At 43.4% G+C, this 14612-nt stretch overlaps 2 protein-coding genes and 1 long non-coding RNA gene across 3 annotated transcripts in view; 1 reads left to right on the top strand and 2 right to left on the bottom strand.

Annotated features, from left to right (window-relative positions):
* Positions 1-1350, bottom strand: part of LOC144667999 (putative E3 ubiquitin-protein ligase HERC3) — a 66797-nt gene extending 65447 nt beyond the window's left edge. The window contains exon 1 of the mRNA XM_078529738.1: positions 991-1350. Within this exon, the coding sequence (XP_078385864.1) occupies positions 991-1171 (181 nt within the window). The 5' untranslated portion in view covers positions 1172-1350. The remainder of the gene's footprint in view (positions 1-990) is intronic.
* Positions 1351-1819: 469 nt separating this feature from the next.
* On the top strand, positions 1820-13599 carry LOC144668357 (uncharacterized). Its single transcript, XR_013573483.1, has 2 exons — positions 1820-2131; positions 13504-13599. It is a non-coding gene; the product is annotated as an uncharacterized LOC144668357 (long non-coding RNA).
* LOC144668063 (putative E3 ubiquitin-protein ligase HERC4) overlaps positions 5966-14612 on the bottom strand; it is a 51173-nt gene continuing 42526 nt past the window's right edge. Inside the window, exons 22-25 of the mRNA XM_078529864.1 lie at positions 13485-13570; positions 8251-8431; positions 7553-7652; positions 5966-6277 (exon numbers count right to left, since the gene is read on the bottom strand). Of these exons, the coding sequence (XP_078385990.1) occupies positions 6057-6277; positions 7553-7652; positions 8251-8431; positions 13485-13570 (588 nt within the window). The 3' untranslated portion in view covers positions 5966-6056. The remainder of the gene's footprint in view (positions 6278-7552; positions 7653-8250; positions 8432-13484; positions 13571-14612) is intronic.

Raw genomic sequence — 14612 nt, 5'->3', positions numbered from 1 at the left:
TACAAGTTTGGCTAACACTTCTTCACAAAGGTGTTGTGCGATCGTGTCCTGTTTGTTCCTAGTTGGCACTGTCAACCCGAACTCAATTAGCTGCCAATGCCTAAATGTATTTTCTGTCACTTTAAGGCTTCTCCAACAATCAATGACAATAACAGTTTCAAGCAAGAAATTAACCTATTAGGTACTACAGTCAATTCACTTTTGATTGGGCCGGGATGTCTCAGTGAGCGAGAAAGCAACATTTTAAAAAAGGGGCAATTTTAATCAAGTAAAAATTACATTAAAAAAAATCAGGTTAAAAAAAATAAGGTCAGCATTAAAACAATCTCTCCTCTGGTCAACTCCAGTAATAAAATGGTCCATTTAGGGAATTGACAGGTTATGAAACTCGCAGCAGGATCCAGCCAGTCAACCAAGTTCCTGCTAATGGTGCAACATTAGCTTTAACAAGCGCTGGGTTAAAGCACTAAAGGTCTCTATTGAGAGCCGAGCTCAGTGTTGCTGCTGCAGTTGTCACTGTGACTCAGAGAAACGAAACTGAAACTGACCAGAATCATATGAGGAGAATTGGTTCGGGCGGGGAAGGGGAGATAAGGAGGAAAACGAAACCGCATCGGTCTGGATAGTTCCGGCACTTGACACCCAGATACTATCCCCCCACATTATAATCGTCACCCAAATTATAACCGATACCCAAACCATAACCACTTTTAAAAAGAATGCGATGCGGGGGGATGGAAAACAGAACATTAAATTAAACATTAAATATAATTCCTGGTGCAAATCTGAATGAATTACCAAAAGAGTCACACAAGAACTTAATATTGATAATAATACAGGATCTATCAAATATATAGTTTGCTACAAACTCTGAACACTTTATTTACTTTACAATAGTTTAATTAAATCAGGTGTCGTGTCAGCCAATTTTAAATATAATAATTTAATTTTAAAACATTCTCTTTCCTATCGCAGACAGGATTTCCTTACCAGGCTTTGTTTGCTTCTTCCATCCACGGACTCTGGTATAAACGTTTCCATTTTCCAACACAAACACAGTGAATCCGTCCCGGCTGCACACATGCTGAACTCTCTCCCCTTTGAGAACTTCCCGTGTCTGTGAGGCGTCTTTCTGCCCGGTCACCCAGCTCAAGTCCCCCCAACACAACATGTTGCCCCCACTCTTCCCTCTCTCTGTCGGCACTGGGCTCCCCTTTCAAACAACCGGGAACCCAGAGAGAGAGAGAGAGAAAGAGTAATCAACTCACCGCAGAAATATAGCTGTCAGATTAAAAGGCTTTCTTTTCCGGAGTTACAACAGAATAAATAGAATTCAACAGCTTCTGAGAGTCTCTCAAACACATAATCTATTTATTTATAAAGGGATTCCCCTTTCTCTGGCCCCGCCTCCGAGCCAACAGTGCGAGCCAATGACAAGAAGAATTGAATTGTTTTGGAAAATAAGTAGCCTTTCGACTGTATCTACCAGAGTCAACAGTTAGTTTAGTTTTTATGGTTCTGTGTCATTTCGCCCTCCTTTCACTCACAGGACGTCATAATATTCTAGAACTACTTGTAGACTCGATAAAAAAAAGTTTCGGTCGGAAATGGACGTGTCTATGTGGCGCAGAGTGTCAGTGTAGATGGAAGGCTGCTTTTGTTTGGCATCTGCACTGTTGTTGCTCGCATTATCCACCAGAAGCTGGTTTACTCACTTTTTAGTGATCCGCATTTACTTTTGGAAAACAACACTTCAAGAGGAAACATTTAAAGGGCTATGGGTGTGGTGAACAGCAGGGGAATGGGACTAATTGGGTAGCTCTGACAAGGAGCTGACATTGGCATGATGGGCTGAATGGCCTCTTTCTGTGCCGTATCATTCCAAGATTCTGTGAAGTTGGGACGGTGTGTGATTTGGAGATGATGTTTCCAAGCACCTGCTGCCCTTGCCCTTCACGGTGGTGGAGGTGGCAGGTTTGGGTTAGGGAGATGCTGCTGAAGATGCCTCAGTGATTGGCTGCGGTGTATCCAGTAGATAGAACACACTACAACCATAACGTGCGGATGGTGGAGGGAGCGAGTGGATGTTTAGATGTTCATGCAGATATGTTGATAGAGGCAAGTGCTGAAGGTATGACTGAAATTGCCAGTCCTATGGTTCTGTTTGCTAATGTGTTTCTAAAATGCAAGTGACAACTATGTTTTTCCTGAGCACACATATGCGTTGTTTACAATACTGACGGTTCTAAACATTTCCTCCTTGCCTGGTTTAGCAGAGTGGATTGTGCTCTCCAACGTACCACCATTCTAGAATCAACTCCTTGTGCATGTACCTTGACTGACAACTTGTTGATTCTACTGACTACAGTGTCACTTTCACCTTACTGCTCTGGGCAAAGCTGACCTGTAGTACAGGCTCTTAAAACTCCAAGAGTGGCCCAGGTTGGTTAACTGAACATTTTTTTGAGTCAGGTTATAGGTTTGAATTGCACTCCAGGACTTGGGCATATATTCTAAGTGGACCCAACTGAATTATACTGAATTTATATAAGACACTCATTAGACCTCAGCTGGAGTATTGTGTACAGTTCTGGGCACCACATCATAGAAAGGATGTGAACACATTGGAGAGAGTGCAGATGAGGTTTACAAGAATGGACCCAGGGATGAGAAACTTCAGTTACGAAGATAGATTGGAGATGTTGGGACTGTTCTCCTTGGAGAGAAGAAGGCTAAGAGGGGATTTGATAGAGATGTTCAAAATCATGAGGGGGCTGGACAGAGTAGATAGGGAGATGCTGTTCCCGCTCGTAAAAGGATCAAGAATGAGAGGGCATAGATTTAAAGTGATTTGCAAAAGAAGCAAATGTGATGTGAGAAAAAGCTTTTTCGCACAGCGAGTGGTTCGGGTCAGGAATGCACTGCCTGGAAGTGTGGCAGGTTCAATTGAGGCATTCAAGAAGGCATTGGATGATTATTTGAATAGAAACAATGTGCAGGGGTAGAGGGAAAAGGCAGGGCAATGGCACTAGGTCATAATGTTCATTTAGAGAGCTGGTGCAAACACGATGGGCTGAATGGCCTCCTTCTGTGCCATTAAAATTCTGTGATTCTGCTGCACTCTGTGTAGCAATGTTACAGTTGCAATCTTTGCATGAGATGCTGAACTGAGTCCCTTAGTACCCATTTCAGATGGTAGATGATATAGTGATCTGTTTCCTATCATGGGAAAGGAAAATTCACCACATTCAAGTTAAGGGAAATGACTGACATGACACCATCTTGGTTAAGAAAGACTTGAGTTGAGAAATTATGGACTAGTTCTACCATTGAATTAGCAGAAAAATGGCATACATGCCTGCTAAGTAAAATCAGCAAGTGCTTTTTCACCTAAAGGGAACTTGAAACATGAATTTATGCTCCCCTCCCCCGAAAAGGCTGAATGAATTGATAAGTTCAAAACTTGGGATCCACAATTTTGTATTAGGGATATGGATCCACTGTGGGTAAATGCATTTGAGGTACAGATCAGCCATGATGTGATTGAATGGTAAAATAGGCCCGATGGGCTGAATTACCTCTTCCTGTCCTTGGCAACTCCAAGGATTTTCCCACCCGATCTCTAACACCAGCAGGACTGTGGGGCAAACAATGCACCATTGTGCATATCAGGTTTATGTCCCTTGAAAGTATTCAACACAATTGACGCTGGAGCTGATTTTTAAAAGGACACATTCTAAAGCTGTTGTGTGGTGAGTGCTTGTTGCTGACTGCGTCCATTTCTAGTTTAGGAAGTGTGGAGCGATACTTTGGAGATTCCCAACATGGAGAAAGGTGCAAGAAATTGTAAGGAGGCAGGTGATGACTTGGCCTGCTTGTGCCTGGGATGTTTTTACATCTGTATCTGTAAGATCAGCAACAGACTAAAGCAGCAGTCATGTGGAAGGGGATGCAGACTGAGAGACCCCCTTGTCCATTCCACTTCGGCTGCAATGATGAAAACACTGAGCACTCCACAACTTAGTTCCGATACAGGAATAAAAATCAATAAATCATTTATTTTAATTAATTATAAATACTGCAATAAAGTTATGAATAAGTGTTTACAAGCGAAAATAATTCACATTTCACAAAAGTGCATTATCAGGAACAATACAATGTTTTCGTTTCCTCAAAACAATTAAAAATGAGGTCTTTGATTCGAACAAATTGACAGTAACATACACAGTAAACTTTCAGGATAGGTATATCATTGGCAATTGAATTTTAACTCTGATAAGTGTGAGGTATTACATTTTGGTTAGAAGAAATAAGGAGGTCACATATTACATGGAAATTAAGGATTGAAACGAGGTGGAGGAGCAGAGGGATCTGAGAGTATAAATACACAAATCAGTGAAAGTAGCAACACAGGTTAATATGGCCAAAGGGGAAACAAACCAAGCACTAGGATGGAACTGAAAAGTAGATCAGTTGTGCTAAACGTTGAACTGAATCTGAGTTAGACCACACTTGGAATGCTGTGTACAATTCTGGTGACATTGTTATAATACAGGCACTAGACAGTGTGCAAAAAAGATGTACAACCAGAAATGCAAGCTTAAATTTCACGGCAAAGGTCTCTTCTTTTAAAGAGAAGGCGGAGGGCTTTAGAATGATGAAATATTTTGATAAAATAACGACAGAGAGAACGTACCCATTTGTAGACAAGAGAAAAACTAGAGGCCACCAATGTAACCCTTTCACCAAGAAATCAAATAGAATTCAGGAGAAACTTCTTTACCCAGAGAGTGGTGAGAATGTGGAACACTCTACCATAAGTGGGCACTGTGAGTCTATGTAAACTAGATGGACTGCACCTGTACAAGAGAGTGGCCCACCACATCCTTCTCAAGGGCAATTAGGGATGGGCAATAAATGCTGGCCTAGCCAGCGACGCCCACATTCCATGAAATAACTTTTAAAAATTTGAGCCAAATAATATAAATATATTTAAGTAGTGGTGGGGGGGGGGTGCAGTGATGTTAGATAAGCATATGAGGAAGACAGGAATAGATAGTAATCCTGATAGAGTTACAGGAGGAAGGATGGGGGGGTGGTGGGGGGGGGAGTTAGCTCAAGTTGAACATGAATATTGGTACGGATTGAACAAGCTGAATGGCCTGTTTCTTTGGTGCATATTCAATGTAATTCTATGTAACATGAGATTACATTGGTCCAGTATAATTTGAAAGAGCAGCAAGTTCATCCTTAAATTGTGCTAAAGAGATTCTATATTTGTTCCAAAGATTGCGATAAATGTCACCATGGCCTTTTGTTGTTTCAATGAGGTAACGGTTAATAGCTTATCATGCCACTAGCAGTTACAAACCCTTCTCAATATGTACCTCGCAAGTATATGGAAGACTTTCCACATCCTTTGTACTGGTTCCATTAAGTTACTGTATTTCCCTACATCAAGGTGCAGTACATGACTGAACGCAGGGGTATGTTGGCCTATGTGTGGAGATGCGAGTGGAGCAGTAACCCAGAGGCCGCATGAATACCCAGAGTCAGGATAGTAGCCACCATGGTAGCTGGAGAATTTGAATTCAATGAAAGAAGCTGGAATTTAAAAAGTGAAATTAGTGAATTATTGTAAAAGCCAATCTGGTTCACTAATATCTGCTGTTTTCACTGGCTCTGGCCTATATGTGGCAATGTGACTGACTCTTAGCTGCTCTTTCAAATGGCCGCGCAAGCTACTTAGCTGTATTCTAGAAAGGGGCTCACCACCACCCTCTCAAAGGAAATTAGGCAGTAAAATGCTGGCCATGCCATCACTGCTCACATCAGTGAAAGAATAAAATAGCTTTATGTCTATACAGTATTAGTTGGAGTTGAGAGGCTAGTTTGAGTAGAGGGCCTTTGAAGCACTGTATCACCACACAATCACTGGATGTTTTCTGTGTTGCAATGTAATGAGTGCAGTAATGCAATTTATTTTTATCAGTCAAGATTTTTAAAAATCAATCATCGACATTTCTCAGATTAAACACATTCTCTATCTGTAAACATTATGGCACTTGTGCATTGAATTCTACACTGAATTCCAAAGCATGAAGTAACTTCTCTCTTAATATTTCGATGCTGCTGTAGTTGGGGAGGTCCAGGGTCCTGGTACAGGTGTAGCCCCGAGGATATGAGGAATCTGGCTCACTGCTCCTGGAGTTAAAAATCGTAATTCTGAAACTCTGAATGCCTGCCGCGGGGATCATTTCACTTCCTGACAGAAAGGCTGAGAATGAGGGAAAAAATAGTAATTGAAATTAAAGTCATGGTCAGAGCGATACAGATTCATTTTTTATCATGAAGAAAATAATGTTTTGGTGTCCAAATCTGTCCCTGTTACTTGCCTCCAAAAATAATAGCCCCTGCAGCCCCGTATCAGCAGATTGCATAAGTAAATGCACTAAAAATTTTCAGTGGCTTAAGTCCCCTCCTAGTCTGGAGTCTCTACACTAGAATCCATTTGTGCTCTTTTTGGGGGCTGCCTTAGTGCCCCTTCCTGCCTCTGCATTCTGGCCTCAACACATACCAGCTCCCATTGAAGACTGAGGAAGCAGGAGCTGTCAGTGTGGGGAGTTTCTGCACTCACTCCTGCACCTTTGACCTGTTTGTTGTGGGTGGACTAGAAGTTACTACGCAAAGCCAGGTAAGCTCGGGGCCCAGATGTCTAACTTAGCTGGTCCAACTGGTTGTGTATTGTTATCTTAAAAAGTGAATTTGATCCCTAAAGCATCAGCAAAAATGTTAGAATGCAATTTAAAAACCGCACATTCAGCCACTAAATCAGTAGCCTGATGTTATTCCCTCAAAGGCACAAACCTCTGTGTCATTATGCATTAACCTGTTGTGACTAATGACATGGGAGATCTTGAAGGTTTTAATAATTATCAATGCTGGGTATAGTCAATATCATCTCAGGATGAGGGGCTTCAGTTAATTGGAGACTGTAGAAGTTGGAATTGTTCTACTCGGGGCACCTTAGGTTAAGAGGAGATTTAAGAGGTGTTCCAAAGTTTGAAGGGTTTGATATAGAAGATAAGGAGAAACTGCTTCCACTGACAGGAGGTCCTGAAATCAGAGGACACAGGTTTAAGATAATTAGCAAAAGATCCAGAGGGGAATGAGGAGAATTATTTAATGCAATGAGTTGATACAATGTGGAATGCACTGGCTGAAAGGATGTGGGAAGCACATTCAATGGTGACTTTAAAAAGAGGAAGTATAAATGCTTGAAAAAGGCAAAAAATGCAGAGCTGTGAGGAAAGAGCAAGAGATTGGGGATAATTGGATAGCACTTTCAAAGAGCTGGCACTAAGGACCAAATGGCTTCCTTTTATCCTGTAATCTTCCACGATTTTTGTTTAATCTTGAGATCTATCCACCTTGGTCAATTAATTGAATAATCTCAGTTGTACCTAACAAAATGGTAATGAGCCATGCTAAGATGCACCAATGTTATATCCATCAAAACACACTAAGACACCATCAAAACACACTTACTCACCAAGAAACTCCTTTTTCTTCTCCTCTGCTAGATTTTCAAAGACTTCCCAAAAATTCCTGATTGTTTTGTCAGTTTGTGTATATCCATCGTAATTTGCATTCTATAGATATAAAACATGGATTAATGTAGATTGGTATTCTCTTGAGTTTAGGTGGTTGAGTGATGATCTAAATGATTTAAACTGATGAAGAGGATCCTGAACTAAGGGGGCACCATCTTAAATTAGAGTAAGGCCATTAATGAGTGGCATCAGGAAGGATCTATCATGGTAATCTGGAACACACACCAAGGACGGCTATGGTTCTGGCTCAAGTGAAATTTTTGAGATTGAAATCAACAGATTTTTGCTAGGCAAGGTTATTGAGAAAGGTTCAATTGGAGCGGAGGTATAAATAAGCTACAGATAAGATATATGATCTAATTAAATGGTGGAAAATACTTGAGGAGCTGAGTGACCTCCTCCTGTTATACCCCCGCCCCATTGTATTTTCCACTGAAATTGGGTGGCTGATCAAATCCCCATTGGCTGGGGTGGGTTAAAGTTACCCCCAGGAATTTTGATAAAGATTTAAGGTGTTTTGGAATTAATAGACCATTGTTCAATGTGCCGTGATGCTGCATTCGTTCCCTGTACAGGCAAGGCAGAAATTGTCCACCACATTTCAAAGTAAATTTAACCGTGCAACACAGCACAATACCTGTTCCAGCAGCTCCCACTCATAATTGGTGATTCCCTGGATCACGTCCCTCAGCTCTTCAGGCTGGAATACGTTCACAATCGGCAGTGACGCATTCCTGAAACCTTGCGAAAAGGCTTTAAATTGTTTCTTCACAGACGTGTTAAGTTTATAATCCACGTAAGCATCAACAAACTGCTTCCTATTGAAAAAGAAATTAGATTCAGAAAATGGATAATTTACACATGACACCTCAATTCGAAGACCCCTCGAACAATCTAGGCTCAAGGGGATACAAGCCAACCTGCATTAATTGATGTTTTATAACGACAGAATGCAAAAACTTCTAAAATGTTATTCAAGTTCATATTCTACCCCATCTATCACACTGCCATAGCCTTCCTGTGGAATAGGGTTGGGCTGAAGACAGACAACGCATTAAACCTGTCAATACCTAGCGAAGGTACAGTTCCACTTGAATTGAGTATCAATGACACATTGTTCATTACCAGATTCTTGATAGTACAATCACATGTTGGTGCAGCCACTGCTAATGGCAATTCAAGAACCCACACTACTTAAAATAGTGCACCTTCTTTCAGTAAACCCGGCTATGGTAGTTTAATAGTTCAGTAATGCTGAGAGCGGGTGTTCAACATGCTGGTTTGAGGATATGTATTTCGTTTAAAAAACATCTGGGAGTGAAAAGCTTGCACAAGTGGCCTTGATAATGTTTGATTATTGTGCCAATCGAACAGGTTCACTAATATACTTTAGGAAGGGAACCTGCTGTCCTTACCCAGTCTGGCCTACACGTGACTCCAGTCTGACACCAAGGGCAGAATTTTCGGGTTGGCGGGCCTGGAAGTGGCCGGGGAATGGATCGCCAACTGCGATTTCACGCTGGCCGGTCAATGAATGGCCAGACAGCGTGAAACACGCACTGAAAGGCTCAGTGCTGCTGGGGTGGGGTCGGGGTGGGTGGGGGGTGGGAGGTGGGGTGGGGGGAGGGTGAGTGCTGAAGTCAGTGCAAGTGTTGGGGAGCGCGGGAGGAAAGCTCTCTGAAGGCAGAGAGCTGCCACAGGGACCTGATGAATTTAAAAATCAATACAAACAGAATTTAAAATCCTGAAAAAATGTCCACGTCTCAGAATGAGTTACCTCAAACACATGCATGTTGAAAATTTTTTTCAAAACGTTTTAACATTTGAATTTTGAAAAAAAATAAATCACGGAAACCTTATCCCACCCCTGGACGAGGCTTCCTCAAAAATGCAAAGGCCGCTTTGGCCGATTCGCCCGCCCGCCAACTGTAACGTTGCACAGGCAGCGAAAAATTGGCATCAATTGCTACTTCAATGGCCTTAATTGGCCTCTTAATTGTCGGCAGGCACACTGCCGACTCTCATTTGTGCGCATCGACCGAAATATCGCTCAACTGTGCAATGACGTCAGGACGCTGTCCCAAGACTAAAATTCACAAAGTTTTATTAGATAAGGGCATCAAAGATTGGCTTAAGGGGTTGACTGGTCTACTTCTGTTGCTGTGGCTTTTAACTCTGAAACGACCGAGCGAGCCACTCAGTTTTATCAAACTGCTGCAAAGAATAAGTTAGCGTCTAACATTCACCAAATGTGGTGAATGACATTTCTGATTAATCATAGACTCACACAACACAGAAGGTCATCATGTCAGTGTTGGCTGTTTGAAAGAGCTATCTCATTTGTCTCACTTCGAATGCTCTTTGCCCACAGCCTTGCAAACCTTTCCTTTTTAAATATGCATCTATTGTATTACTGATTTTTAAAAATTCATTCACGGGACGTGGGCTTCACTGGCTGGGCCAGCATTTATTGCCCATCCCTAGTTGCCCTTGAGAAGGTGGTGTTGGTGAGCTGCCTTCTTGAGCTGCTGCAGTCCATGTGGTGTAGGTACACCCACAGTGCTGTTAGGGAGTTCCAGGATTTTGGCCCAGCGACAGTGAAGAAACGACGGTATGTTTCCAAGTCAGGATGGTGAGTGACTTGGAGGGGAACTGGTGGTGTTCCCATCTATCTGCTGCCCTTGTCCTTCTAGATGGTAGTGGTCATGGGTTTGGAAGGTGCTGTCAAAGGAGCCTTGGTGAATTCCTGCAGTGCATCTTGTAAATGGTACACACTGCTGCTACTGTGCACATTGTGGAGGGAGTCAATGTTTGTAGATGTGGTGCCAATCAAGTGGGCTGCTTTGTCCTGGATGGTGTCAAGCTTCTTGAGTGTTGCGGGAGCTGCACTCATCCAGGAAAGTGGAGAGTATTCCATCACACTCCTGACTTGTGCCTTGTAGATGGTGGACAGGCTTTCAGGAGCCAAGAGGTGAATTACGTGTCGTAGGATTCCGAGCCTCTGACCTGCTCCTGTAGCCACAGCATTTATATGGCTAATCCATTTCTGTTTAATGGTAACCCCTAGGATGTTGACAGTGGGGAATTCAGTGATGGTAATGCCATTGAGCATCAAGGGGCGATGGTTGGAATCTCTCTTGTTGGACATGGTCATTGCCTGACACTTTTGTGTGGTGCGAATTTATTTGCCACTTGTCAGCCCAAGCCTGGATATTGTCCAGGTCTTGCTGCAATTGGACATGGACTGCTTCAGTATCTGAGGAGACATGAATGGTGCTTTACCTTGTGCATTGAACATCCCCACTTCCAACCTTATGATGGAAGGAAGGTCATTGTTGAAGCAACTGAAGATGGTTGGGCTGAGGACACTACCCTGAGGAACTCCTGTGGTGATGCGCTGGAGCTGAGATGACTGACTTCCAACAACCACAACTATCTTCCTTTGTGCTAGGTATGGCTCCAACCAGCAGAGAGTTTCCCCCTGATTCCCATTGACTTCAGTTTTGCTAGGGCTCCTTGATACCACACTTGGTCAAATGCAGCATTGATGTCAAGGGCAGTCACTCTCACCTCACTTCTGGAGTTCAGCTCTTTTGTCCATGTTTGAACCAAGGTTGTAATGAGGTCAGGAGCTGAGTGACCCTGATGGGACCCACAATGTGTGCAGGTTATTGCTAAGCAAGTGCCACTTGACAGCACTGTTGATGACCTCTTCCATTACTTTACTGATGATGGTGAGTAGACTGATGGGGCGGTAAGTGGCTGGGTTGGATTTGTCCTGCTTTCTGTGTACAGGACATACTTGGGCAATTTCCCACAGAGCCAGGCAGATGCCAGTGTTGTAGCTGTACTGGAACTTGGCTAGGGATGCGGCAAGTTCTGGAGCACAAGTCTTCAGGACTATTGCCGGAATATTGTCAGAGCCCATAACCTTTGCAGTATCCAGTGCCTTCAGCTGTTCCTTGATATCATGTGGAGTGAATTGAATTGGCTGAAGGCTTATCTATGATGCTCGGGTCTTCCGGAGGAGGCCGAGATGGATCATCCATTCAACACATCTGGCTGAAAACTGTAGCAAATACTTCAGCCTTATCCTTTGCACTGATGTGCTTTGCTCCTCCATCATTGAGGATGGAGATATTAGTGGAGCCTTCTCCTCCAGTGAGTTGTTTAATTGTCCACTACCATTCACGACTGGATGTGGCAGGACTGCAGAGCTTAGATCTGATCCATTGGTTGTGGGATTGCCTAACCCTGTCTATCACTTGCTGCTTATGCTGTTTGGCACACAAGGGGTCCTGTGTTATAGCTTCATCAGGTTGATACCTCATTTTTAGGTGTGCCTGGTGCTACTCTTGTCAGGACCTCCTGCACTCTTCATTGAACCATGGCTTGTTGGTAATGGTATAGTGGGGGATATGCCAGGCCATGAGGTTACAGATTGCGTTCGAGTACAATTCTGCTGCTGCTGCTGATGGCCCACAGTGCCTCATGGATGTCCAGTCTTGAGTTGCTAGATCTGATTGAAATCTATCCCATTTAGCACGGTGGTAGTGCCACACAACACGACTGAGGCTATCCTCAATGTGAAGGTGGGACTCGGTCTCCACAAGGACTAAGACAATACTGTCATGGACAGATGCATTTACGGCAGGCAGGTTGGTGAGGATGAGGTCAAGTATGTTTCCCTCTTGTTGGTTCCCTCATCACCTGCCGCAGACCCAGTCTAGCACCTATGTCCTTTAGGACTCAGCCAGCTTGGTCAGTAGTGGTGCTACCGAGCTGCTCTTGGTGATGGACATTGAAGTCCCCCACCCAGAGTACATTCTGTGCCCTTGCCAACCTCAGTGCTTCCTCCAAGTGGTGTTCAACATGGGCGAGCACCAATTCATCAGCTGAAGGAGGGCGGTACATGGTAATCAGCAGGAGGTTTCCTTGCCCATGTCAGACCTGCTGACATGAGACTTCATGTGGTCTGGACTTGATGTTGAGGACTCCCAGGGCAGCTCCCTCCCGACTGTATACTACTGTGCAGCCACCTCTGCTGGGTCTGTCCTGCTGGTGGGACAAGACATACCCAGGGATGGTGATGATGGTGTCTGGGACATTATCTGTCAGCTATGATTCCGTGAGGATAACTCTATCAGGCTGTTGCTTGACTAGTCCGTGAGACAGCTGTCCCAATTTTGGCACTAGCCCCCAGATGTTAGTAAGAAGGACTTTGCAGGATCGATCGTTGTTGTCGTTTCCGGTTTCATTCCTTTTTTGTAACGTTTTGATACAACTGAGTGGCTATTTCAGAGGGCATTTAAGAGTCGACCACATTGCTGTGTGGTTGCCTCTTAAATGTCCTCATGTAGGCCAGACCAGACCAGGTAAGGATGGCAGATTTCCTTCCCTAAAGAACATTAGTGAACCAGATGGGTTTTTACAACAATCAACTATGGTTTCATAGACCTTTAATTCCAGATTTTTATTGAATTAAAATTCCACCATTTGCTTTGGCGGAAACCCATGTCCGCAGGGCATTATCATGGGTCCCTGGATTACTACTGAAGCGACAATACCACTAGGCCATTGACTCCCCTTAAAGCAATGGTCGCTTTGCACCTTCCTTAAAAGATATGCTACAGTACATATATGAAACCATACCACCGAACAAGGTACCCTTCAGGAGACAAGTAATACAACTGCATGCAATGTGCATTAGTGAATTATGTAACCATCCTTAATTAAGACACAACACTAGATGCTATAATATATGCTACGGTCTAGATATCTATATTTGATTGAATTTTATTATAAATGCAGCACAAAGAGCAAATTAATTCAGCAATAATTGAACAGTTTATATTAACGGAGAACATTTACCTATTATGCTTTTGAACAGAGATTTTGCTACCATCAGGAATGAGTTCCAGTATAATTCTGTTCCCATCAGCTGATTTTTTGGAGATCTGCAGAAATAAAACACAAAGTTACAGGATGTACTTTTTCTCCTCATTTGCCTGCAGTTCACAACCATATTCTACAATAAGTTCAAACTTCATCACACTTATCTTTTCATTTAGTTACACAATTCATGTTAATCCAATCAACATATTTAGTCTCTTTAAGCAATAAGTTTTTCCCTGAGATGTGTTCTTCCCTGGCGGTGGGGACGGTGGTGGGTGCGGGTGTGGGGGGCGGGTTGGAGGGGGCCAGGGGGAGATGCTGCATAAAAAGACTGAGAAGGTGCAGGATTTTCTGGGCCCTCTTCTCAGCCGACTGAGCTAACCATTTCTCCTCGTCTCTTCCAATGCCCCTCCAGACTTTCAGCCTCCAGAAGTCCCAGCCATCAGCAGCTGTCTCCCAGTTGTCAGTGTCAATGTCGGCATTCTTTATATCCTGCTTGCAGGTGCCCTTATAGCGGAGGTTTGGATGCCCAGCAAGTCGTGATCCACTGGCCAGTTTACCATTCAGCAGGTACTTTGGGTACACGGCCACCATCCATCCGATGAACATGGCCAAGTCATTGCCTTTGTCCCTTACGTAACTTGTGCAGAAGTTCAGCAGAATTCCCATTTACCACGTAAGCAAGAATTCATCGCTGGAGCAGGACTAAATTCATTCCCCTTAATCTTTCATCAACAGACAAAACAAACTGGTCAAAATTGGTCATTGTTTTTTTCTTTTAAGATTATTGACAAACCGGCTGCAATCTCAACCCCTCTCCACTCCCAGCACCTGCCGCCGGGTCACTACCAGCAAAGCTTTTGAGTGCAATTTGTTTCTGGGATGGAGGAGTTGCTTGTGGAGTCATGGGAGGCACATGCAGCTCTCCAAACTTACAAGGTGTTACAACTGCAGCTGATGTTAATGCTGAGCAAGCCAGATCTCGGGTTGAAATCTGTCTCGACTGAATGTAATTTTTTTCTGTTTGGAGAAATGAGGAGGGAAAGCCACTGAACACAAAAGCACAGGTCGCCAGTGATAACTTTTAAAATTCCAAGAATTAAA

This window comes from Cetorhinus maximus, chromosome 1 (assembly GCF_964194155.1).
Source record: "Cetorhinus maximus chromosome 1, sCetMax3.hap1.1, whole genome shotgun sequence".
NCBI classification, from domain to species: domain Eukaryota; kingdom Metazoa; phylum Chordata; class Chondrichthyes; order Lamniformes; family Cetorhinidae; genus Cetorhinus; species Cetorhinus maximus.
This window is presented reverse-complemented; position numbering and strand designations above follow the sequence as displayed.